General features: G+C 41.3%; 1 protein-coding gene and 1 non-coding gene across 11 annotated transcripts in view; both read right to left on the reverse strand.

Annotated features, from left to right (window-relative positions):
• Nucleotides 1–3189: 3189 nt before the first annotated feature.
• LOC141415173 (U6 spliceosomal RNA) lies at nucleotides 3190–3293 on the reverse strand. The gene has a single exon (XR_012440187.1). It is a non-coding gene; the product is annotated as a U6 spliceosomal RNA (small nuclear RNA).
• A 12560-nt stretch (nucleotides 3294–15853) lies between these two features.
• The window catches only part of Ccdc18 (coiled-coil domain containing 18), an 88735-nt gene continuing 81481 nt past the window's right edge, over nucleotides 15854–23107 (reverse strand). For all 10 annotated transcript variants that reach the window (XM_074050970.1, XM_074050967.1, XM_074050966.1 and 7 more), the window contains 3 exons: nucleotides 21989–22189; nucleotides 19254–19700; nucleotides 15854–15999 (listed from right to left, as the gene is read on the reverse strand). In XM_074050970.1, the coding sequence (XP_073907071.1) occupies nucleotides 15985–15999; nucleotides 19254–19700; nucleotides 21989–22189 (663 nt within the window). In that variant the 3' untranslated portion in view covers nucleotides 15854–15984. The remainder of the gene's footprint in view (nucleotides 16000–19253; nucleotides 19701–21988; nucleotides 22190–23107) is intronic.

The following is a 23107-nucleotide window of genomic DNA, read 5'->3' on the forward strand; positions in this document are numbered from 1 at the left end:
AAGCGGCTCCCCAGACTCTATCGTGCAGCTGTCTTTGCTCTGAGCCGCTCTCTCCAGGAAGGACGTGATTGATGGATAACATCTTTGAGACAAGGGACACTAAAGCTCCCCTAAGGAACACTGGGGCCTCCTTAGGAAAGATCACCCACCAGGCAACAATGACCCCCAACAACTTCTGTGACCCCCTCCCGAACGAGGACTGATATAATGATCCACAGGAGAGATCTGTGACTGGAACTGCCTAATAACTACATACACCCCTCTTCCCTGCCCCCAGTTCTTTGTTCAAACCATAGCTCAAGTCTGTACCCTGAAGATGGCCAAAGATATGCCTTTAACCACGTGTGTCCATCTCCTTTCTCTGCCGTCACCATTACTGGCTCTTTATTTGCCATATAGGGTGAGTGGCTGGAAGTGATGTTCCCCAGGAGTCTAGGCCTGGGGATGTAAAACTCCGCTTTCACCCTTTTGGGTTTTGTTGTCTCAGTGTGTAGCCCAGGTTGGCCTCAAACTCAAGTTCCTCCTGTCTCAGCCTCCCAAGTGCTGGAGTTACAGGTGTGAGCCACATTTTTTGTAAGTCCAAAGTATGACACCAATTAATAGCTGTGTGGTATAAATGAGTATGTGCATGAGTGGTAAAACCTTAACCCTTGAGCTGCTGCAACTGGGAAGTATACTTCGCAGTGTCACACAGAAAGAGACTCATTTTCTGTCCAATAGGGGAAAAGTTTTCATCTTAGATTCTAATTTTCAAGTTTTTTTCATGGAAAAAAGATCCTTTCCCTTTTCACACTGTTTGAAGAACACTTTGCAGAGTGACAGAATGGCCTGAGAATGGCTAGAAGGCGTTTCACAGAGAGAACTGAGTCCTACTAGCAACACCACTGTAAAGGATGAGGTCTGTAAGATAAGTGTAGGTTTCAACTTCAACGTCCCTTCTTCCACAAGCTTTTCTGCTCTGAACTCCCCAGCTTGTATGGGACACACCTACACTCAGTTAACACACTATACATTATTTGTTTTTGTTTTTCTTTTTTGATGGCACTGGGGTTTGAACTCAGAGCCCCCTACTTGCTAAGCAGGTGCTCTACTGCTTGAGCCAGTTTGCCAGCACCTACATTATTTATCTGAAATTAAAATTTATCTGAGCGTCCAGGGTTTTACCTTACGATCTGCCTGTCCTTCATCAACCTTTCTTTTTTAAGCACCGACTACAGTTCACTGTGACTGCTTATTTAATTAAGAAAGTAAGTTCCGCCACCATTCTGGGGTTTCACACCCTTAATCCCAGCACTCAGGACGTCAAGGTAAGAGGATCAGAGTAAAAGGCCAGCCTAGACCACATAGGGTAAGACCCTATCTCAAAAACAAACAAACAAAAACCTGTAGGGTTTCATGGTTCACATCTGTAATCCTAGCTACTCAGGAGGCAGAGATCAGGAGGATCATGGTTCAAAGCCAGCCTGGGCAAATAGTTTTTAAGACCCTATCTTGAAAAAAACCCTTCACACACACACAAAACAAAACAAAATGGGCTGGTAGAGTGGCTCAAGGTATAGGCCCTGAGTTCAAACTGCAGTAACGCAAAATAATGATAATAATAATAATGATGATGATGATACCAACAACTACAGCAAAAAGGGCTGGGAGTGCAGCTCTAGTGGTAGAGCACCTGCTCAGCAAGTGCACTGAGTTCAAACTTCAGCGCCACCAAACAAAGCCCAACAGTATGCACTTCGAGGGCAGGACTTTTCTGTCCGCTGGTGCTCACACCTCCAGGGCTTGCACTTGCTAGGCAGCACACTTGGTTCTGGACACACGACAGACACTCAGTGAAGATTTGGGGACTGAAAGAAAGTGATGGCTCATTTATGAAGAGTAAGCATTTCTGTAGATGGTGATGGAGACTCAGATTCAACTCTTCAGGTGGAACATCTGGAGATAAAAGAAGAGGACTAAGAAATCTGGGAGAGATTACTGCAAAAAAAGAAGGCACTGGATCCCACCAGCTTGCCTTGAGGAAAAGTATTTCCTCTCAGTAAGCATTAACTGTGCCTGTTTATTTCAAATGTTCTAATTAGCTTGTAAGAGTTGTACAATTGTGACATTTCCATCGATTCATATGATGCACCCCAGTTTGGTTCAGTCCTCCATTGTTCTCCCTCTTCCCCTCCTCCTCCTTCAGTGGCTCTGACAGGTTTCCCCAGATCATACATGTGTAGTAAACACATCAACCATACTCACCCTCTTTACCCTCTTCACTTAGAACTGTGCTGGCTGATGTGTTCTGGAACTGCACTAAAGTGAATTCTAGAGAGCTGAGCACATTCTGCTCCACAGTGGGACTCAGCACTTTCGGATGTCACGGGCCCTCCTGGCACACGGCACACTTCAGGAGGTGCTGCAACCCAGGGCAGAGAGCACTCTGCACCCCCCTCCCCCAACTGCAGTCTGCTTGCTTCCCACACTCCTGAAAGAGCAGAGGGCCAGGCTGGTCCCTGCTCTCCAGGTAGAGGTTGGAGCCAAAAGAATTGCTTCTGATTCTCAACAGGTTTTTAAGATGCATTTGCCCACCATATAAGTTCAAGCTCTCAACCTTGTTTATGCTGTTCCCTCTCCCTGAACAGAATTCCTTTCATCTGTTTAAAACCAGCTCTCTGATGATGGCCTGCCTCCGGCCACACCGACCCACTCCCTGGCCACCTGACCAGTCTCCAGGCTGTTTGCTTAGTCCACTGTCAGTGACTTCATGCCTCCCCTTGCCTCAAACCTGCATCTCCTCTCTATCTCATTGTCATTGTCAGTGGAAATATTTGAGAATTTGCTTCACATTCCACTGTGAAAGGAGAAGGCATCAAGAAAATTAGCACAAAAAAGCACCACAGTGTGCTTTTGGGGCCTAATTCCTGAAACTCTTCCTCAGGTCTCCACTCCAGCTCTCAGTACACTGTGGCCTGTTGGCTCTGATTTGTCAAGTCAAATTTATTCCAATGTGAGAACAGAGAAGCGAAGTGATCAATGAACATGATAACGATTCTGTAGTTTATTTAAAATAATAACAGGGTGGTCCTCGTGCTTCTAAGATAGTTTCCTAACAGTGTTTTGAGGCTATAAAGTGGATCCTCAGTCTTGAATGCCATCCTAGGACTGTTAGATAGATTCCTTTCTTTTCCTGTCTTTTTTTTTTTTTTAAATATGGAACACTTCACGAATTTGTGTGTCGTCCTTCTGCAGGGGCCATGCTAATCTCTGTATCGTTCCAATTTTAGTACATGCGCTACCGAATCAAGCACTTCTTTTTCTTTCTTTTCCTTTTTTTTGTGCTGGAAATTGAACCCAGAGCCTTGAGCTAAACCCCCAGCCCTTCCTTTCCAACACGAGACACTGAATGTTCACTTAGATAGTGCCTTTCAGGCTTTGTTGCTGTTTTTGTTGTTATTTTCCACACAGGAAATACATTTTACGTCAGTACAGTGCACACAGACAGATCCACGTAGTCACATATGTAATTGAAACAAGAATTTCAACAGACTATACCCACCTTTACAGTATGTCATGATGATACAAAGCCCAAGGTTTGATACACTAAGTGATGATGTGGGACAAAGTCTTTAAGATTCCATGAACCATCAGGCAAGTATCAATTTGGAACCCACTTGGTTATAACCTCCCCACAAAGGAGAGGTCACATTGATGCACGGATGACACGCGCAGGAATTTCAGATGCTCAGGGTTCTTGAGCCTGCTCTGAGAATGAAAGCACAGGCAGACTCCAACAGCAGAGGTCGGAAAGATTTTATTTGCAGAGAATTTAGTTGGAGAAAAGAGAAGAGAAAGACTGCATATTGGAGAATGCAGGGGGACCCGGAAACTGGTGATCCCGTGGGCCAGGGTGGGGAGTGGGTTTTATAGCCTAGTTTGCATTGCCTGAGGGTGGAGATGACTTTCAAATGCAAACAGGCATTTCTTAGGGAGGAGAAGTGTCTCCTTGACCACTTATCGCCCTTTTGGGACTTCCCGAAGTCTGTCCTTCAGTCCTTCAACATGCACGATGGGCTGCCTGGCGAAGAATAAATGACTCACAGCCAGGCATGGTGGTACAGGTCTGTAACACAAGCTACCTGGGAGACTGGGACAGGAAAACTGCAAGTTTGAGACCCTATCTCAAAAACAAAACAGGAGTGTTTGCTCCCATTTCCTGCGTGGGGAACAGGAAATGTTTCCTTCTCTTCTTTCCCCACTCCCTTTTTCATACTTTATACTGTTACACTAAAATAAATCCTTGCTAAAACTTAAATTAAAAAAACCCAAAAACCCTGAGATCAAACCCCAGTTCCACCAACAAACAAACAAAACCAAAACCAAAAGGGCTGGAGTCAAGCTCAAGTGGTAGAGGACCCACTTAGCAAGCTTGAGGCCCTGGGTTCAATCCCCAGTACTGTAACAATGACAAAAAGATTCCAAGTCAGGCATGGTAAGACATGCCTGTAATTCTAGCACTGGGAAGGCTGAGGTAGGAGGACTGTAAGTTAGAGGCCAACCTGAGTTATACAACGAGACCCTGCCTGAAAAAATGAAACAAACAAGAATAAATGACTGGAATGTGTTAGGTCCCTGGCACTCTTGGGGCTGGCGGACGGTCTCGAGGCTAACACTGAAACCAGATCCCCTGATTTATGACTGCTTGCCCAACTCCCCTGTTTGTTTCTCTGCTTGAAAAACACCTCAGGAACTTCCAGTTACTCAGCTAGCCAGGCACACCAACCTGTTCCATCTGGTGATCACAGATAATCGGAGACCAGAGACTCTCTCACTCCCCCACGGCTTGGCCCCTCCTATAAAGCCCACTACCCATTCCAGCCAAGCTGCTGAGCTCTGAACCCGAGAGTGACAGCCCTGCAGTCTGGTTCCCAATAAATCTTTCTTTTCCACAGGTGGCGTGGTTTTTATTCGGCAGTTCCTTACAGTATGTCCACAGGGCATAAGGTGAAGAAAGTAAAAAGTCACTTAGGGAAAGGGAAGCAGCTCCTCCCCCAGCATGAATGTTCCAGTCCAAGCTGCCTCCGCTTTAATGGGGTGAGGACTATACTGAGAGATGACTTCTGAGTACTGTCTGCTCCTAAGACTGTCCCTTCCGCAAATACTTCCTGATGGTTTAGTGAGGTGGGTATCATGCTAGGAAACAGGGACAATAAACAAGATGAATGATGCTGAGGCCTCTGGAAATCTGAAGTTCCAGCCGAGGACACAGGCAACAATCAGAGAGAATGTCACAAGTGATAACGATCCTCAAAGCTGGTGCACCTCATTACTCTCAGCCACTGCTGTCATTACTACTGCTACTGTCGGTCAGATCACAGTGACAGAGTGTCATCACTGAGACAGGATGGTCAAGGAAGACCCACCTGGAAAGATGACATTGAGCCTGAAACCTAAATAAAGAGAAGGAGCCAGCTTTGGAATGAGCCAGGAGAGACCTCTCCAGGCAATGGAATGGTAAGTTCAAAGTTCCTAATTCAGGAAAGAGCTGGCACATCCCAGCAGCTAATGTGACTGGACAGACAGCCAGGAGCAAGGGAGTCATAAGATGGGTTGGGAGGAGTGGGCAGATCAAGGCCTTAGAGGGCCAGAGTGTTGGGTTTGAATTCTCTTCTATGTCAAATGAGACACATCAAAAGGATTTACACAAGGAAGTGACACCATATGATTCTAAAGACCACTGATATTGCATGGGGAATGTGCAGGAGGCAGGGCAGAGGAGAATGAGGACAATTCTTTCAGGAGTCCAGGCAAGAAACTGGGGCATTGACGATGATAATGGAACTCTAAAATCCTGCTCTGATTGCTATTAACAATGAAACTGTAATTCTAAGTTTCATTTATTTTGCATTCAAAGGATACAATTTCCCATCTTTGCTAAATCATTTTTTTGTAGTGAAAGTGAGTTTATTAGGAAAAGAATACACTTTCACACTTTCTTTTTTCTTTTTTGGCAGTACTGGGATTTGAACTCATGGCCTCACAGTGCTCTACCACTTAAGCCACTCTGCCAGCCCTTTTTTGTGATGGGTTATTTCAGGATAGGGTCTTGAGAACTATTTGACTGGTCTGGCTTCGAATCCAATCCTACTGATCGCTGCCTCCTGAGTAGCTAGGATTACAGGCATGAGCCACTGGTGCCATGCTAGGAATACGCTTTTGATAGACTGAAAGGGGTCATCTCTAGAGAGAGAATGAGAATGACCTTTTGCTAAATCATTTAAATTCAAGGGGCCCCAAACTCTCTCTTTTTCTGAGAGAGAGAGAAAGAGTATCCCAGAGCCTTGTAGTCATAGGTGTGAAGAAGTGGGTGACACAAGAACTGGTGGAAAGAGGTTGGTGCCAACTGCCCTACAGATGAAGGCTGAGGCACATGCTCCAGCTCCCTAAAACTGCCAACGTGAGTACTAGAGGTGCCGTATGAAGCAGGCCCACACCGGTCAAGCAGGGAAAGATGTATAGTGTACAAGCTCACTTTGGAAAGTTGAGGTATAGAATAAGCGTCTTCTTTGCGTAAAGTCTCAAAGCTTGATATGACAATTTGGAACAGATGTCACAAGTATATCTCATAAGCCAACCAAAGAGTTGTGGCTGATCTTAAGATGACTGCTTCTACAGGCAAGGAACTCGTTGTTAGCACACAAATTAATGTTTCGCTGGCCCCCTCTCTAAGGAAGCTTGTTTTAGTCCTTGACAGAAGGGACAGTGGAGGGTGGAGCCCTTGCAGGACCACAGAAAGAACAAGCAGTGCAGAGTCCTGACTGAACCTTAGCAGGAGGCTTCTTTCTCCTGGCCACTTGGGAACCATGAAAATGGAAGAAACCCCAGAAATTGGGGGTCCTCAAAAAGAAACCAGGGCAGGCACTTAGAGTCAAATACCACTGATGCTGGCCTTCACATACTCAAGAGCCCCAAGAATTTCCTGGGAAAATGCAGGCTTACTTGGTGGGTTGAGGTCATGATTCCCCCACCCCAAAGCAAGCTGTGACTCTCTGGAGGTTCACGAGTCTAGAAATCACCTCTATTCAGACCTGCTTGAAGGTGAAGGAGTAAGTCAAGGAAACGTCCAGTGCCCACCTGGTGTTCCAGAAGGCAGAATGCCCACAGTCACACATTCAGACCAATATTGTGTTCTTCCTCCCACACTGCGGTTGATGACCAAAAGTGCATGGCTCTAAGAATAAGCTCTCTAATCAATAATCCATTTCAGGCACAGACTAAAAGAAGTTTGAGCAAGGATTTGTTTCTTCGAGCTCTTGGAGAGAGGCTTGTTCTTAAAAGCCCCTTTTTGGGCTGAGGGCAAGAACCCTAGTTTACCTGGCTGCTGACCAGTTGCTGTTGCATGTCCATGGCTGTTCTGATTCTTTGCTGTACTTGTAAATCGCGTAAGATTTTTGTGAAAAGGCAAGTCAAAGGCCCTCCTGGAGTTACTGACATGCTGTATCATGTTAAATACATCAGGCTATATAAGATATCTCATGCATGTTGCTTTCTACTTTTGGAACAGACTGAAACTGGTTAAGCATGTCTGACAAGTTGATCTGGCAACCAAAGGTACTCTGCTCTGTGTATGTGTACATACATTCCTCTAAGGAGAAAAATGTTTTCATCAGTCAGGTATAATTCTGTGTTTACTCTTTTCATCACCTGTAAAAATTCATGTCTAGTTCACAGTAACATTATCAAGGAGTAGTGTGTGAGAGCCAAAAAACCCCAAACAATTAAAAAGTGTTATATGAGTCATTTAAAGAAAACATCATTAAAAAATTGAGTAGAGATCTGCTAGTAGAGTGGCTCAAGTGGTAGAGCACCTGCCTACAAACCCCAGTACCACAGAAAAAAAATGAGTAGGAAAATACAATTTCCAGCCCTGATAAAACAGATTCTTTGTTTAAAGAAAGGGAGGAAAACGAAAATAAAAGTGGTATTTTAAGGTTAGTCAATTCCAGCTCAGAAATGTGATTGATTTGAGATTCATGTTTTTGAAGGTTCAAGGCTATCTAAAAGAGTAAAAATTCAAATTCTTTCTGTCATAAAATTACTTTTTAAGAAACATTAATTAGAACAGAAAGAACAAAGTACCCAACTTCTGGTCTTTTTTTTTTTTTTTTTAAATACAGCTGGGGGTTGAACTCAGGGTCTCTATTTGCTAGGCTTGCTAGGCAGGTGCTCTATCGCTTGAGGCACACCTCCAACCCTAAATACAACTTTTGAATAAGGAGAAGAATCTAGAAAAATTCATTGCCTTTCTGAAGTTCCTATCCAGCAAAAACTTCCTCACAAAGAAGAGCGTCTTCCTTCTTCTCTTTTATCTTTTCCCAACCTCCCTGCAGAAGAAATCAATAGCAAATTCAGCAGACTTTTATCGTGTGTCTGTTTTGTGGCCTACATTGTCCTAGGTGTTGGAGAACAGGATATTATAGAGCTTCCAAAGAGCTCATGCAACCCTAAGGACGTTGTGGTAAAGGTGGCTCTGGTGCAGTGGCCACGGTAGATTGTGATGCCTGGGTCTCTTTTCATCACGTAAATGATAAGAAGGATCCCGTGGGGAGTGGAGCTGTCTGAACGGAATGAGTGAGGTGGGGCCTGAGCCATGAACAGACTTGGTGTGATCCTGAGACAGGCAACCATTCAAAATAAGGGGAAGGACGGAGGGAGATGAGGTCAGACAGCAGAGGACTCATGGAGGGGCTCACGGACCGCAGTAAGAACTCTGTACCATCTGACTGCAATGGAAAATCTTCAGAGGATTTTAAACAAAGATACTACATTTTTTGATTTATACGTTATTTTATATTTTTGTCAGGAGCCCCAGATTTGCAGTGGAGAGTTCTATCGACCTCCCAGAAGTGATCCCCATGGACCGGAGGGGGTGGGGGTCCTCACAATCAGAATACCAAAAAGATACCTCCTACTCTGCATTTACTGTAGCATTGCCCACAATAGCTAAGATACGGAATAACCTAGGTGCCTAGGTTGGACACATGGATAAAAAATGTGGCAAATATACACGATGGAGTATTATTCAGTCATAAAGAATAATGAAATTCTGTTATTTACAGCAAAATGGATGGAACGGGGGAAATTATATAAAGAAATAAACTAGACACAGAAAGAAGTACCACATATTCTCTGATATGTGGGGGAAGAACATTAGCCTGAAAGTGGAATAGTGACTACTGGGGTGCTGGGGTGGTAGTAGGAAAGGTTGGTTGGCTTTGATCAGAGTATGCTGTATGAATGTGTGGAAATAACACACTGAACGCCATTAATGAAATTGCTAGTAAAAATTGATACTTGTTAATATAAAAAGAAAAGAAAATCTCAAACCCAGGCAGGTAAGACTAGTAGATGGATCATGTCTGTTTTGAAGGAGGTAAGTGTCATATTGACAGCTCCTAGAAACGGTTAACAGGCTACGACACTGTTGGATGAATCAAAAACAGCTGTGAAACCTACCTAGGACTTAAGACTCACAGAACCCCCATCCCAACAAAGCTAAAGTACAATAAAACAAGGCAAGCTGGGTGCGGTGGACACACCTGTAATCCCAGCACTTGGCAGGCTGAGGTAGGGAATCTTGAGTTCAAGATTTGCTTCAAGTTATGTGTTGCAGGTAGGGGTAACAAGGATTGCTGATGGTGTGGCTGATGGTTTGGCATGTGGGGTGAGAGGAAACACTGGGTGAGTGGGGTAATTTACCCAAGATGGAGGGGAACCAACAGCTGTTTTTATGTTTGAGATGACTTAAGAGACACAAGAAGTGTGAGAAGGGAATTAACTGCTGAAGGGACTTGACCTGGGGAGAGATAAAGTTTGGGCACATCATTTGTAATTTATTCATGTAGAGATGTATTTAAAGCAGTGAGACTGGATATGACGACTCAGGGAGTGAGGGTAAGTGCAGAGGAGATGAGCTCCTAGAACAGAGTCAGCATACGTTAATATTTACAGATCGAGTAAAAGAAGAGGTGGTCAAGAAGATACCACATAAGAAAGGAGAAAAACTGAGTATTGTCACAGAAGCCAGAGACAGAATGGACTTTAAGTAGCAGGGACGGTCATCTCTGTCAAATTCGAAAGGACTGAGATTTGATATTGTTATTTGGCAGGTGAAGTCATTGGTGACGGGTCTGATACAGATCATTTCAGCAGATGAGCATATGACTGGAGTGGGCTGAACAGAGAAAGAGAAGTGAGTAGAGAACAGGCACAGGCAAGTCTTGGTACACTTCTGGGAAGGGCGCCGAGACCCAGGGAGGAAGCTGGAGAGATGTGTCTAGGGGAGTTCATCCAGGACAACTAAGGGCAGGAAGTGGCAGGAGGCATGGGATCCAGAATCCTGGAGAGTGTAGAATATATCTCTTCATCAAGAAAGGAAGGAGGGGCTGGCGGAGTGGCTCAAGCAGTAAGAGCACCTGCCTTACTAGGAAGTGTGAGGCCTTGAGTTCAAAGCCCAGTACCACCAAAAACAACAACAACAAAAAGAACCAGAAAAGAAGGAACTGTGGTACAAGAGTGATTTATTTATAGAGTACTTGGTTTAGTCTACTTGAATTCATTCAATAAATAAATACCAGAACATGAGAGGCATTTTTGTCAAAGGTAATGTAGGAGATTTCTACTTTATATTGCATTTATAACACACTTTTTTCCCTATGCTGATTTTTTTTCAGCATTAGGGTTTGAACTCAGGGCCTCACAATTGCTAGGCAGGTGTTCTACCACTTGGACCACTCTCCCAGCCCTATTTTGTAATTTTTTTTTTTTTTTGAGACAGGGTCTCATGAACTATTTGTTTGCCCAGGCTAGCTTTGAACCATGATCTTCCTGAGCTCTGTTTCCCAAGTAGCTAGAACTACAGGCTTGAGTCACAGGGCAATTCTTATGTTTTCTCGAGTTCACAGACTCTGACCCTTCTCTGCAGAAGTAATAGGTTTTACCTTGTTTACCTGTGTGTATTATTGTAAGGCGCATGCCTAGATCCTTAGAACCACCCATCTTATACACACTTTCCTTGAGCAAAGTTCTGAGTGCTCTTTCTGTTCTACTCATCAAGTACCACTGTGCCACAAGTGCCTGAGACACAATTTAAACTAGGAAAGCTATTTTGGCTTACAATATCAGTCCACAGTCAGCTTTGGTTCTGAGGTGGTGGCAGGAATGTGGGAGAGCAAAGCAGCTCACCTCACAGCAGACGGGAAGCAGAAACAGAGAAAGAGGAAAAGGCAGGGGACAAGATACAGCCTTCAAAGGCATGTGCCCACCTCCTGACATCTCCACCATTATCAATTACCAATCTACTCAGTTCATCTGGTGGTAGGTCAGTCACTTCCAAAGCCCCAGCTCTGTACACTGCTTCCCTGGAAAGCCAGCCTCCTGGGGGTGCTTCAGATCCCAGCCGGAACCACGTTTACCCAGGCCAGTGCCGCAGCAGGATTACAGCAAACTGGCAGATCTGTCTCCATCTAAGCCCAAGGTAGGCTTTTCTTACTCCTAGGGCTCTGTATAGCATGGCCTTCTCATTTATTGTGACTTCGATTTAAGGAGTAAACTATTTGAAAAAAGGAACATAAAGACGGAAAATGTTTGAGAGTATGAAGGTAGAAAAGCAGCAACAGAAAAAGGAGGGAAAAGAAACCTGAGCACTTTAAAGCAGTGGCTGTAATTAGTCATTCTGTTGAGTGATAAAATAGTATGATAAACTTCACTGCTGAGGGATAGCAGGATAGGCAAAGAAGAGCTGAAAAGGAAACTGGCTCCTTTGCCTAAGACAGTTGTTTACACTGGGAGAAACAGGCACGGCCACAGCTGTATCTGGCTTCATGTTTGTACAGCACTACACATCACAAGCGAGAGATCATGAATATATAGAATAAGACAGTCACCAAGAACATTTGCCTTTTCTGATTTCACCCAATTCAGAGGGGATACTGCCCATTTCTCAGTTCTTAGGTTAAGTGACTGCTGCCCTCTTCTGGTGATTTTATATTTCCTTCATGTATGTCCTAAAATGCATTTTGAGAAAAACAAAAACAAAAAACCGCCTGAAAGTAGAAGAAAAACAGGTGAAAGCAGAAGATAGACTACTAGGGATGAGGAAGGTGCTGGGGAGATGGGGTGTGAGGAGACTGAAGGGAACAGGGTAGAAGAGGGTGGATGGACATGCTCCATGCACCACATATGTGTGAGTGGAAACATCAGTGAGTCCCATTAATTTTGAACAATTAATGTGTTGTTCTTAATGATGATAACAAAAATACAGATAGTATCCTGTAATCAAATGACTCTGTGAAAGGGTTAGAAGATTTACACATCCCAATACTTGAGTTGTAATGTCTCTCCTGATAGAGCAGTACTTTCCGCATGCTCTGGCCACAAAGCTAAGTTTAAAAACTGGAGAAAACAGAGCTGGAGGTGTACCTCAGGCCATACAGCACTTACCTAGCAAGCACAAAGCCCTGAGTTCAAAATCCAGTACTGCTAAAAAAAAAAAAAAAGGAAAAAACCACCTGGGGAAGACACAGTATTTGTGTGTGTGACATGATTCAATTGTAACATGGAATGAGGGAGAGCTTCTACACGAAAGGGACATGCTTCTACATATTTGCCAATATGTCCACCCAACTTCAGAGTCTCCCATCTAAGTGCCAACCAGGCCAAACCCTGCTCAGCTTCCAAGATCAGCCGAGACTGGGCGTGTTCAGGGTGATAAGACCATAGAATCCACGTAAGTCTAAGTTCACACACGGGAACTCAGTAACTGCAAATGGGTCAATACAATGGTATTAATCATATCTATATATTAACGAATATACTTGGAAAATTTATTGAACTAAAAATCTTTCCCTCATTGTTTGCTTCCATGTCAAAACTATCCCTTTGTCTATGCTAAGATAGATGTTTGAGGAGCTTGATGTATTTTTTAGAATTTGTTGCTTACTCCGGTGTTTAAATATGACAGGAAAAGCTTCCCTTTTACTCTTTACTGTTTTTAGTGTTAGTAGAGAGTGAGAGAGGCTTGATGCCACTCCAACAGTCCAAAGTGATCATGAGTTAACAGTGCCATTCGTTGCTGGCTGGCCTAAGGCATTATCCAATGAGCAGAGGCAAGAGGTGACACTGCCAAGACCCATTCACAGCAGACCGCATTGTGTCACTGCACAAGATGGACCAGAGCAGAGGGGTAAGACAGGAAACTAGTCAGCAGGTGCCAGAGGACACAAACCTAAGCTGGAGCACCAGCACAGAGGAAATACACTATTCAGTAGCACTGACCGGGATGACAGGAGTGAGAGAGGAACTGGGAATAACTGCTACTTCCCACTCAGGAAGAGGGGTGAACTGACACCATTACCTCAGAGCAGGAATACAGGAAGAGGCCCAGGTATTCTGGTGTTTTGTGTATATAGGTAGACATTAAGAGCAAGTTATATCAGAAATATACACAAACCTGCTTGTCTTTCCACAATGCTAGAATTTATTAAATAATAAAATTCACAAGCTACATCAATTTAGTTTCTGTTAATTTGCTAAATACTACTGATTTCACTTGATAGTCGTTAATCACTGCAAACAGGTTCTTTTAGTCCAATCTTAATTAATACAATTACTCTCAGATCACACGTTACATTTCACAATAATATATAGGTCACTGATTGGTTATGAAAGGGTTAAAGCCGTTGTAGGTTCACAGGGGCCTTTCTGAAGGCAAGAGCAGAGAGGAAAGACGCAGGAGAGTCATGCAGGTGGTTAGATACATATGAAAATAACAAACCCAGTCAGGAGCTATTGAAGAACAGCAGTGTCAAACACAGAGCTGGTTCTTGTCACAAGTACTGCAATGCTTTTGCTAAGAAGCACTGACTCCTCACTTGGGCCTGGGAATTAGCTAGAAGCAGGAGAAAAGCTTGGCATCCCTGCCTCCATTTTTGTGTCTCTGTTTCTTAATTCTAAGCCACTTGTCTTGCAGCCACCTTGGAATCAAGGAAGGACAGGATGTGTTTACAAGGAAGGATGGAGAAAACTGCCCCTAAGGAGAGAAACGGCAGGAGCTAAACAACAAAACAACACCCTCCCACCCCACCATAGGATTCAACCCTCCTCACAAAAGGTCTCTCCATGATGAATTAATCCTTGCCCTCCATCCAGTACCATCCTCAGACATTGTCTCTAATGGTTGTTTTATTGCAGTTGTAAATTCCCCCCAAAAGTCAGGAGAGTCTCTTGACTGGTTCAGACTAGAAAATGACACATACCTGGTAAAGGGGAATCTGTTCTCATTCTGACCTCTCAGGTGAAGTCCTCTACTTAAGACCTTATGAATGTGGGTTGCATCTCATACATACAGTTAAAGACCTGAGAATCTGCACATGTGCAGAACGCCCCATGTTATGTAACAAGACCTTGTCAATCAAACCTGTCAATTGCCCTAACCCTTCTGCAAAGATTGCTCAGATTTTTTCCTCGATTTACCCTTACAATGTTTTTTTCTTTTGTGACTCTAGGATTTGAACTAAGGACTTCACACTTAAAAAGTGGGCACCCTATCACTTGAGCTACATGTCTACTCCATTTTGCTCTGGTTAATTTTTGGAGATGGGGTCTTGCGAACTATTTGTCTGGATCTCAGCCTCCCAAGTGGCTAGTAATCCAAGCAGGATTACAGGTATGAGCGCCTAGTGCCTTTCTATCTCTTTTTAAGATATTCATTCTACTTTCATTTTTCAACATTTTTACTAATATATGATTAAGTAGGATTTTCTTTGTCATTATCCTACTTAGGGTTTATTGAACTTAGATAACCTAAGGTTGTAAATTTTTCACCATTTGGGATATTTTCAATCACAACTCTATAAACACTTTTTTTCCTGCCCCATTTCTCTTTCTTCTCATTATAATACTGTCCCACAGTCTTGGATGCTTACTTCATATTTACTCAATTATTTCCCCCTCTGTTCTTCAGTTTGGATATTTGCTATTAATCTATCTTTGAGTCAACTGACTTTTCTGTCATAACTAATCTTCTGTTAAGCCTATACTGGCAATTTTAAAGTTTTAGATGTACTAGAATTTATGAATTAGTGTTGTTGAAATGGTTCCATCAATGGCTATATTAATGGTTTTAAAATTTGATGGCATCACTAGCCCAAAAACCATCTCTTGATACTTACAACAAATCACTTTCTTTAGAATATATAACTTCTATCATTGTGTTAAAAATTCTACCTATAAAACACAAAAAATAATATATCTACTTCATAGGGCTGTTATTAGGATTAAATGAGTTACTAAATAAAAAGTGCCTAAAATAGTTCTTGATAAATACTAAACACTCAAGTCAACCATTACTAATATAATTATGAACCTGTCACAAAACAATTTGTAAATTCATATTACTAATTTTTAAAATTATCATTAGAAAAATAGCAAATAACATGGTAGCATGACTAAAAATGTAAATTACTCAGTGTACTTATTATGCATTTTAAGCGGCCTTTACATAAAAAAACAAGGATAGTCAGGCACTGGTGGTTCACGCCTGTAATCCTAGCGACTCAGGAGGCAGAGATCAGGAGGATCATGGTTCGAAGCTAGCCTGGGCAAATAGTTTGAGAGCCCCTATCTGGAAAACACCCATCACAAAAAAAGGATGATGGAGTGGCTCAAGGTTGTAGACCCCAAGTTCAAGCCCCAGTACTGCAAAAAAAAGAAAAAAAAAAAAGCAAAGACAAAGAAACCAGCAATTTTAAACCAAAAATAATGAACAAAATGAAGTAATTTTCACTAAAACATAATTACACTTTAGAAGCGCTTTCTTTAAAAATATTAAAATACAAAATTTATTCAGAAGCAATAAAGTAACAGTTTCTGTGAAGTATGTGCTGCATACAATAAGCACAGAACCAACAACTCCACTCCCATCACACTGGCGTCTTCTTTTCATTACAGGTTTTCTCCCTAGAATAATGTAAAAGCATAGGTTAATATCTGAAATAGTTCTATACTGATTTAGCATCAAAGTCCACTATAATCATCAGGAATATAATATAAAGCAAGAGTGGGAAATATTTAGTTAACTGAAAAATATGAATTAGAAAAAGTCAGTAATAGACAACATGGATATAAATAACAAGTAGTTATGGGTGGGAGGGAGGGTGGGAGCACAAGGTTCAACTAAACTGATTTTAAAGCTCAACATGGGAAATAAAACATCTGTTATGCCAAACTTTGCAAAGTGGTACCCCCAGCCCTTAGAACAGAGGTTCTTGAAGGGAGGAGTACTGTCCCCAGAGAGAGAGAACATAGTAGAAATGTATGAGGGTGCATTTTGGTTGTTACTATACTGGAGAGAAAAGGATATCCTGCTTCTGGCACATAGTGGGCAGGGACAAACAGTGCCGAATGTCCCAAATCTTACAGGTCAGTTCCATACACAGTCTCTCTGGCTGGCAACATCACCACATTTCCCTAGTCCTAAAGTAGACCAAAGCCTACTTCTCTAGGGAGCTCATCTTATGCCAACCTGAAGGATTTTATTCCTTCTACTTCCTGTCTACATTATCTCTTCCAACACACAAAATGCTGTTTCATCTTTTAACATAAAACACAAGACATAAACTCACCCTTGACATCACAACCTACTTATTTCTTGGATTTATTTATTTATTTTTGATGGGACTGGGGTTTGAACTCAAGTGCTTCACATTTGCCAAGCAGGTGCTCTCTCACTTGAGCCACGCCCCCAGTTCATTTTGCTCTGCTTATTTTGGAGATGGGGTCCCATGAATTATTTCCCCAGGCTGGCTGGAACAGTGACCCTCCTGATCTCAGCCTCTAAAGTAGCTAGAATTACAGGCATGAGCCACCGGTACCCGGCTCTCTGCTTTACTCTTTCCCAAAAGAGTTGTCTATTCTTGGGGTTTCCATTTCCTCTTTCTGTTCTCTACAAACCCTACTCTAGTGAGGTTCAGACCCACTACTTCTCTGACGCCATCCTCCTAAAGGTCATCAACAGCCTCACATTATCTAGTCAGATATCAATCTTCACTATACTGAGCAACATGTGACACAACCAATTTTCTTCCTGAAACATGGTATTTGATTGGATAGTAAGATATTACACTCTCCTAATTTTTCTTCTATCTCACACCTCATCTCCTTTTCAGTTACTTTTATTGGATCTTCAACTTCTTGAATGCTAAAAGTAAAATGCTCCAGGAATTATTTTTTCCTGCCTCCACTTATTCCCTTGATTTAATCTAATATTATGACTTTACCATCTACACACTGATAACACTGAACATTTTAACTTCAGTCTCATAAACCAATTGTCCACTTAATATCTAATAGAAATCTTGAACTTAAGATATCTAAAATCAAACTCTTGAGTCCTTCCATACCTATACATCTGCTCAGCTCCTACTTTGACCTTAATCTGGCCAAAATCTTTGTCATCTCCTTTGACTTCTACTCCACTCAAACCACATCAACTCCTGTTGGCTCCACCTTCAAAATATATATCCAAGGTGATCTATTCTCAACTTCCATATATATTCTCTTATCTGTCTAAAATCAACTCTTATTTCCTCAAAGGCTTCTTTCTTGTCCCTTTATAATAAAGATGCCAGAGAGTGATCATGTCACTTCCCTATTCAGAACCCTTGAATGGCTTCCTGTCACACTTCAAATAAAATCTACAGGAGCTACAAGACTGTTCTGGGATTCTGTGCCCCCGCCTCACCATTATCTCTAATCTCTTCTTTGATATTTTGTGTGTGTGTGTGGTACGGGGGCTTGAACTCAGGGACTTCTTGCTTGTTGGGCAAGCCACTTGAGCCATGCCCCCAGTTCCACTTTTACGTTTGGTAATTTCTCTTACTTACACCAAACCAACCACTCTGGCATCCAAGTTGTTTCCAAACAGACCAGACATGCCTTAGGACTAGTACCTGCTGCTCCCTTTCCCTATGCCTTCTTCTACTTAATGGGACAGTATACTTTCTCACTTCCTACTAGATTGTCATCAAATGTCACTCTTAAGAGGCCTTCCCAGATTACCCTACCTAAAACAGTGCCCCTGGCACATTCCTTGTCTACTAGTTTTTCTCATAACACTTACTTCTACCTGGCACTACAGCATAGACTTATTTGTTTGTTAATTATCTTTCCACTAAAATCTAAGCTCCTTGTGGATAAGGCATTGGTAAATTATGACAATGTTATGGAAATGTTCATCTCAGAACCTACTTTATTTGATTCCTCTCAATTATTCCTCTTTCTTATAATTTTCTACTTCCTGCTCTATCTCCCTCTGCCTCTTTCCCTCTATTATCTCATATTGCCACCTAGAGAAGTATATATACTTTTAGTATTAATTATATTTGATATATGAAATTTTAAATTTTTTCAAATTTTTTTGAAAAAAAAAGATGTAAAAAAATTTTTTTTTCAGTACTGGGGCTTTCAGTACAAGGACCTACAACTTGAGCCACTTCACCAGCCCTTTTTTGTGAAGGGTTTTTCAAGATAGGATCTCATGAACTATTTGCGGGGGCTGGCTTTGAACCTCGATCCTCCTGAGTAGTTGGGATTACAGGCATGAGCCACTATCACCTGGCAAGTTTTTTACATCTTTAGTTTTCTATACTCCTCACTTTTCTGAGAATTTTAGGCTTTTTAAGTATTTTAGTTTCCCCTGTCTATGGCTATTGAAAAGTAGCTTTTCTCTATTCCTTCCCAATACTTCTATTGTATGTCCATTATTGGCCTAAGACACACAAATACAAACAATTTCCATGACAGGCATGCACCTGTCTAGCAAGCACAAGGCCCTGAATTCAAGCCCCAGGACCCGGGGCTGGGGAAAGAAAGCAATGACAGCTAAAAGTATAGGTTCAGTATTTCTAAACTGAATTGCTCCAAACTTCACAAGTAGAAAATTCCATACCATGAACTCTGTTTTATGTACATTAAAAATGCTGTATGAAATTACCTTTAGGTTTTGTGCATGAGGTATATATGAAACATAAATAAATTTCTCATTTAGACTTGGGTCCTATCCCAAAGATAGCAATTATGTAAATATTCCAAATCTGAAGAAACTCAAAGCATTCTGGATAAGGAATACTCACCCTATGTTTGAGTTTTCCCATGTAATAAATGATATTCACTGCAGACAAACGAGCACATTTTGTAATGTATGAAATACATACCTGAGCTAATCCAACACCTGCTTGTACAGAAGACTTTTTCAGTAGTCTCACTTCTTTGTTTATATACCTCAGCATTCCACTAAGGGTACTAAAATCATTACTCTCACAACTATCATCTGCCAGGTTATATGTGAGAGGTTTAAATGAGTCTGACTTTGAATCTTTATGACTTTCTTCTAATGGGGAAGGGTGTTTTAATTGCATTTTCTTTAAGTCCTGTAGTAATTCTTCAGAAAGGTCTTCATTACCGTGACTTTGGAAACTAAGGTCACTGGCACTAATACAGCGACGGAGTTTTCTGTACTTGACAAAAGATGTCTGAGAATGTTTGCTAAGCTCTGGATCTTGAATATTTATTGGAGGTATAAACAGAGCTGACGGAAACTTGATGTCTTCTGTCTTTTCATGTCCAGAAATTTTGGCTTGTAATCTGGTTAATTCTGATTCCTGTAGAAAAATTGGCACATAATACATAGTAGGTACTCAATATATTTTGTTAAACAAACTACTTATAAAATCAGACTGTGACAATCACCTAAGTCAGTCTTTGTGTCAGTATGGAAATTGTTTTTTATTAACTCTTGAGAGTTTTCCAAGTGCTACTTAAACCCTCTATTATTTAAGAGAGCTTCACTTTGAGATAATTACACGTTATTTGAAATTTGTTTCAAGTAATCTAAGGAATTCCATGAACACTAGATTTTTCATACACACACACACACACACACACACACACATATCTTTTTTGGCAATATTTGGGTTTGAACTCAGGGCCTTGCTCTTGCCAGGCAGGTGCTCTACCACTTGAGTTAACCTCCAACCCTTTTTACTTGGAATATTTTTGAGGAAGAGTCTTGCTTTATGCCTGGGCTAGACAAGATTGCAATTCTCCTATTTATGCTTACCACACAGCTGGGATGACAGGTGCCACCATCACACCCAGCTTTTACTGGTTTAGATGGGGTCTTGAGGACTTTTTGCCTGGGTTGGCCTTGAACCATGATCCTCCCCATCTCTGCCTCCTAAGTAGCTAGGATTATACAATTGAGCCATCACAACTGGCTAGAATTTTTTAATGTTAACGACAATATCAATTTCTATTTAAGAGTAACATCTCATACCTACAAATCTCTCTGCAAAAATATAGAGGTATGCCATCTTGTGTTAATACACAGAAAAGACTCCTTCAGAATTTCTAATAGGAAATAAGCACATAGTAGTATTGCTTTTTATTACTCACGGTTACTTCTGTTACAGTCAATACCTGCTTCAGATTTTTAACCTCTCTTACTTCTCTCTCTCACCTCCCTCTCCCATTCCCATTCCCTTAGCTCCTCTCAGTGCACTTGACAGCCAGGTAAGGTTGACCTTGAGTTGTGTTAGCCACTCTATTTTCTGACTGGCACTGTGCTCTCTGCCTCTATGGCTCATTTACAAATTACTACTGCTTAGCTAGTATTTTGGCAGTTTCCTAAGTAGCTGGTCTTCAAACCTGCATGACTGATACATGCAGTCTAATTACACTGATCTCACTGGTAATACCTAGTGAGTGAGCAGAGATAATGACAATAACAAGGGATAAGATGCAAAACGGTTTCATTTTTGAAGACTAATTATTCACAATGAAGCTATTTTCTATAAATGTTATAGCTCTCCAGAACACTAGGAATATTAATGTTTTAATGAGCACATTAAGAGTGTTCAGCCTAAACACAATTTTTTCCTTGGTGCTGGGGACTGACCCAGCTAAGCACACACTCTGCCACTGAGTTATACTGTCAGCCCCTACACATGTTTACTCAGATGTTATCTAGTTAAGTATCACTTCTATTATAAAAATATTTTAAATTATAATCTTAGTTACTCAGGAGGCAGAGACTGGGAGGATCACAGGTCAAAGCCAGCCCAGGCAAAAAGTCCACGAGATCCCATCTCAACTAATTGGCTATGTAGGGTAACATCCCAGCTATGTGAGAAGCATAAACAGGAGGATCACAGTCCAGGCCTGCCCAGGCATAAAGCGAGACCCCATCTCAAAAAAATAGCAAAGCAAAAAAGGCTGGAGGCATGGCTCAAGTAGGAAAAAATTTGCCTAGCAAGTACAAGGACCTGAGTTCAACAAACAGTACTGCCCCCCTTCCCCACCCCCCCGCCAAAATTTTTTGGTTGAGTTTATTTCCTTTTTCAATAACTTCCATTTTTGCTATTAAAAAAAACCACTTAATGCTTCACCATCAGTTTACTCTTTTTTAAAAGCTTCACTGATTATTTTAAACATTACGTTTTGAACCGTCTTAACTTTTTAGTCCCTATGCATCTATGCTGAAATTAATTTCAAATTCCAGACAAACTGTTATGACCAACAGAGGTGAATAAGTAGCCCAGGCTATAAAAATGGTATCTATATTTATACCCAGTAAAAATTCTGATTGTCATGTTATATTTTTACTTTATGATTTTCAATTAAAGGAACTGTAGTGATTTTGAAAAATGCTCCTACTGTTTTAGGTACATCAAGTATAAAATACTCTAAAGTAAATGTTATGGTTAGCTGAGTTTGTATATCAATATTTACACATTATTTCTTTTGTGATAATGTGATGTACACATTATTTCTCAATTTCATAATGGTTTCTATCAAACAAATCAATAACTGGTCCTACAGTCCCCTATAAACTCTAAGAGCAGGAAAACCTCAGTGATAATTTAATGGTTTCATTTTTGTGTTTACTTACCTTAATGAGCAATGCCTCATTCGCAGCTTCAATGACTTCATTCCTGTCTCGAACCTGCTGATGTAAACTGCTGACAGTGTCCTGAGCCTCTTCTAACTCCAGCTTTGCCTTCTCTAATTGTTCATTTAGCTGCTGGACAGAAGTCTTTTGAGAGTCGGCAGACATCTTCCACTTTGCATGGCTCTCTTGGTGTGAAATCATCTATAATCGCAGAGTTGTAAAGAGAAAACAGGTGGAACTGGTTTCAGTTTAGATTCTAGGCTGGTGCCGCACCACGTGAGCCACATCTCCAGCCCGCAACAACATTTTCCACTAAGTGCTACTACCACTTTTTCTTCAAAGACGGTAAATTCTGTTTATAGCTACAAACATCTGATTTTATAACAAATAAAATAGTGGAGGAAAAAGTGGACAGAAGAACAAAGAAGCATGCATTTACTTAACAGTTAACCATATGCAATGGTCTCTATTTGGGTCCTCATTTGAACAAATGAATTATATACACATTTTTGAGACACGTAGAGAAATCTGAACGATGACTGATACTTGATATTAAGAAATTACTTTGTTTTTAGGCATGATAATACTATTGTGGTCAGTTTTTTTTTTAAACATAGCCTTTCTTTTAGCAAAATGATGCCTGGAATTTGCATGAAAATAACAATATACAGTTACTGGGGCAATGGTAGGAAGGGAAGTGAGGGCAGGTAGGGATGTGCTGGTCACAGGGTCCAATATGCCTAGAGTGTCTGCTTCATGCATGTGTCCTGGTGTCATTATTAACAGCCTTCCTTTTCATTCCCCAAAGTGTTCCCTTTAAACTGTCAACACACTTACGGATTAGATAAAATCTGTCGAGTTATATATAATATGTATATATGAATATATAAATGGGGATTTAAATTATTTATATTTTTCTATTTCTGAGTATATTTAAAAATTTTCCCAAATAAGAGGTTAAACCAATCTAACAATCTCATTTACATTTAAAAACCAAGAGTTCTGCAATTATTAAGAGATTTTTCTGTTAATTCTGAAAACTGCATTTAAAAAACTATTGTTAGGAATTATTGATTCCTAGTCAGGTGTGCTGAGGAGCCAGAGATGAAGAATTGCTGC

The sequence above is a fragment of the Castor canadensis genome, chromosome 12 (genome assembly GCF_047511655.1).
Source record: "Castor canadensis chromosome 12, mCasCan1.hap1v2, whole genome shotgun sequence".
Lineage (NCBI taxonomy): Eukaryota > Metazoa > Chordata > Mammalia > Rodentia > Castoridae > Castor > Castor canadensis.